We start from the raw sequence: 1,927 nt of genomic DNA on the forward strand, positions 1-1,927 counted from the left end.
GCTGGGGTCCCCTCGCCCACCTCCTCACACATGGGGACCCTTCAGCCCCAGGGGAGCCCAAATACACCCCCATATCCCCCCCCAAGAGAGCCCAAATAACCCCATACCCCCGCAACACCCCAAGCCTTCACCACCCCCTCCCCACAACACCCCCTCCCCAATAACCACAGCCCCACGGACCCCCTCGCCCTCCACCCTCTCCGGTGACTCCCAGAGCCTCCTGGCCAGCCCTGAGGGGTCTCACTCCCCCATCGCCCCCCAGAACTCCCCGATCCCCCCGGGGCCGTTCCCCCCAGCCCAAGATGGCACCGGCCGCGCCACTTCCTGCCCGCGCCGCCCCTTCCCGTCCCTTCCCGGGCGCAGCAAACAGCCACAGGCCAACTCTCCGTGTCGCGGGGCTTTACTGGGACCTCACTGGAATGTGTGGGGCGCGGAGGGGCCCGGGGAGGGCGGCCCGAGCCCCTCTCAGTCCGTGCGCGGCGGGGAACCCCCCCGGCCGCTCCCTCCTCCGCGGGCAGCGGGGCGTGCTCGGGGCCCGCCGTCCGGAGCCGGTCCCGGTTCTCTCCCCTCAGAGCCCTGGGTCCGTGTCCGGGGAGATGGAGGGCGATCATCGCTCTTCTTCCTCTCCTCGGGACCCCTCAGTCCGTGCCCGGGTTAAGGCGGGCGCTTCCCCCGCTCCCCTCGGTCCGTGCCCGGGACCCCTCGGTCCTCTCGGTCCGTTCCCGGGACAGAGCGGGCGCTTCCCCCGCTCCCCTCAGTCTGTTCCCGGGACCCCTCGGTCCGTTCCCGGGGCTCGATGAGCGCTTCCCCCGCTCCCCTCGGTCCATGGCCGGGACAGGGCGGGCGCTCCCCCGGGACCCCTCGGTCCGTGCCCGGGCTGGGGCCCGCCCGGGGTCAGTAGGCCGGCACCTGGTGCTGGTGCTGGGGCAGGAGCTGGCAGCCGCTGTTGACGTGGCTGAGCACCTTCTGCTTGAGCTGGGCGACCTGCTCGCGGAGCAGGCTGGCGGTGGAGGCGAGCTCCGTGTTCTGGCTCTTGAGGCTCTTCACCTTCTCCTCCAGCCGGGAGATCCGCTCCAGCTTCCTCTTGCGGCACTTGGAGGCGGCGATGCGGTTCCTCAGCCGCTTCCGTTCCGCCTTGATGCGCTCCTGCGTGTCCATGTCGATGGGGGACAGCGGGGGGCTCTCCCCGAAGCTCGGCACCTCCGGCACGATCTGCGGCTCGTCCTTTAGCGGCGGCGGGGGCGGCGGCGGAGGCAGCCGCGGCGGCGGCGCCGCGAACGGGCCGGGGTCGGCGGCGTAGCTGACGGCCGGGTAGGTGCTGAGGTTGGCGTAGACCGGCGGCTCCGGGGCCATCCCGGCGGCGGGCAGCTCGCCCGCGCCGCCGCTTCCTCCCCCGCCGCCGCCGCCCGCGCCGCCGCCGCTCCCCGCCGCGCCGCCGCCCAGCTGGTTCTGCTTGTGCAAGTCCTCCAGCGCCTTGACGAAACCCTCGGCGAACTCCTGCTCCTCGGAGGCCGCCGCTTTGGGGTAGAGGAACTGGCCGCTGGTCGGGGTGGTGGTGACCAGCCCGTTGGACTGGATGATGAGCCGCTCCAGCTCCGGGGACGCCAGCTTGAGCAGCCCCAGCTCGGCCGAGCCCAGCAGCCCCGCCGCCTCGCCGCTGGCCGCGCCGGGGGCTTTCAGCGCCGCCGCCACCTGTTCCGGTAAGGCCATCCCGAGCGCGTCCTTCTTCATCATGCTGCCGCCAGGGAAAGGCAGGAGGAGCCCGTTGCTGCCGGAGGACGGAGCGAAGCCGCTGCCGAGGCCGCTCAACACATCATCATGGTAGAAGGGTGTTTCCATCCTCCTCCCCCGCCCGGCTGCGGGGGAAACGGCGCCGGGGCGGGGGGAGGACCGGGGCGAGCGCGGGGCGGGGAGGGCGGGGGGAGGC

General features: G+C 73.1%; 1 protein-coding gene across 1 annotated transcript; it reads right to left on the minus strand.

The window, feature by feature from the left end:
- Positions 1 to 384: 384 nt before the first annotated feature.
- Positions 385 to 1,927, minus strand: JUND (JunD proto-oncogene, AP-1 transcription factor subunit). Its single transcript, XM_063161173.1, has one exon. The coding sequence runs from the start codon at positions 1,837 to 1,839 to the stop codon at positions 895 to 897; it is 945 nt and encodes a 314-aa protein (XP_063017243.1). The 5' UTR covers positions 1,840 to 1,927; the 3' UTR covers positions 385 to 894.

This window comes from Melospiza melodia, chromosome 7 (genome assembly GCF_035770615.1).
Source record: "Melospiza melodia melodia isolate bMelMel2 chromosome 7, bMelMel2.pri, whole genome shotgun sequence".
In the NCBI taxonomy this organism is placed as follows: Eukaryota; Metazoa; Chordata; class Aves; order Passeriformes; family Passerellidae; genus Melospiza; species Melospiza melodia.

What these genes read in the sequence shown, in the direction of transcription:
- JUND (XM_063161173.1), bottom strand. Translation starts at nt 1,839, where the DNA reads ATGGAAACACCCTTCTACCATGATGATGTGTTGAGCGGCCTCGGCAGC.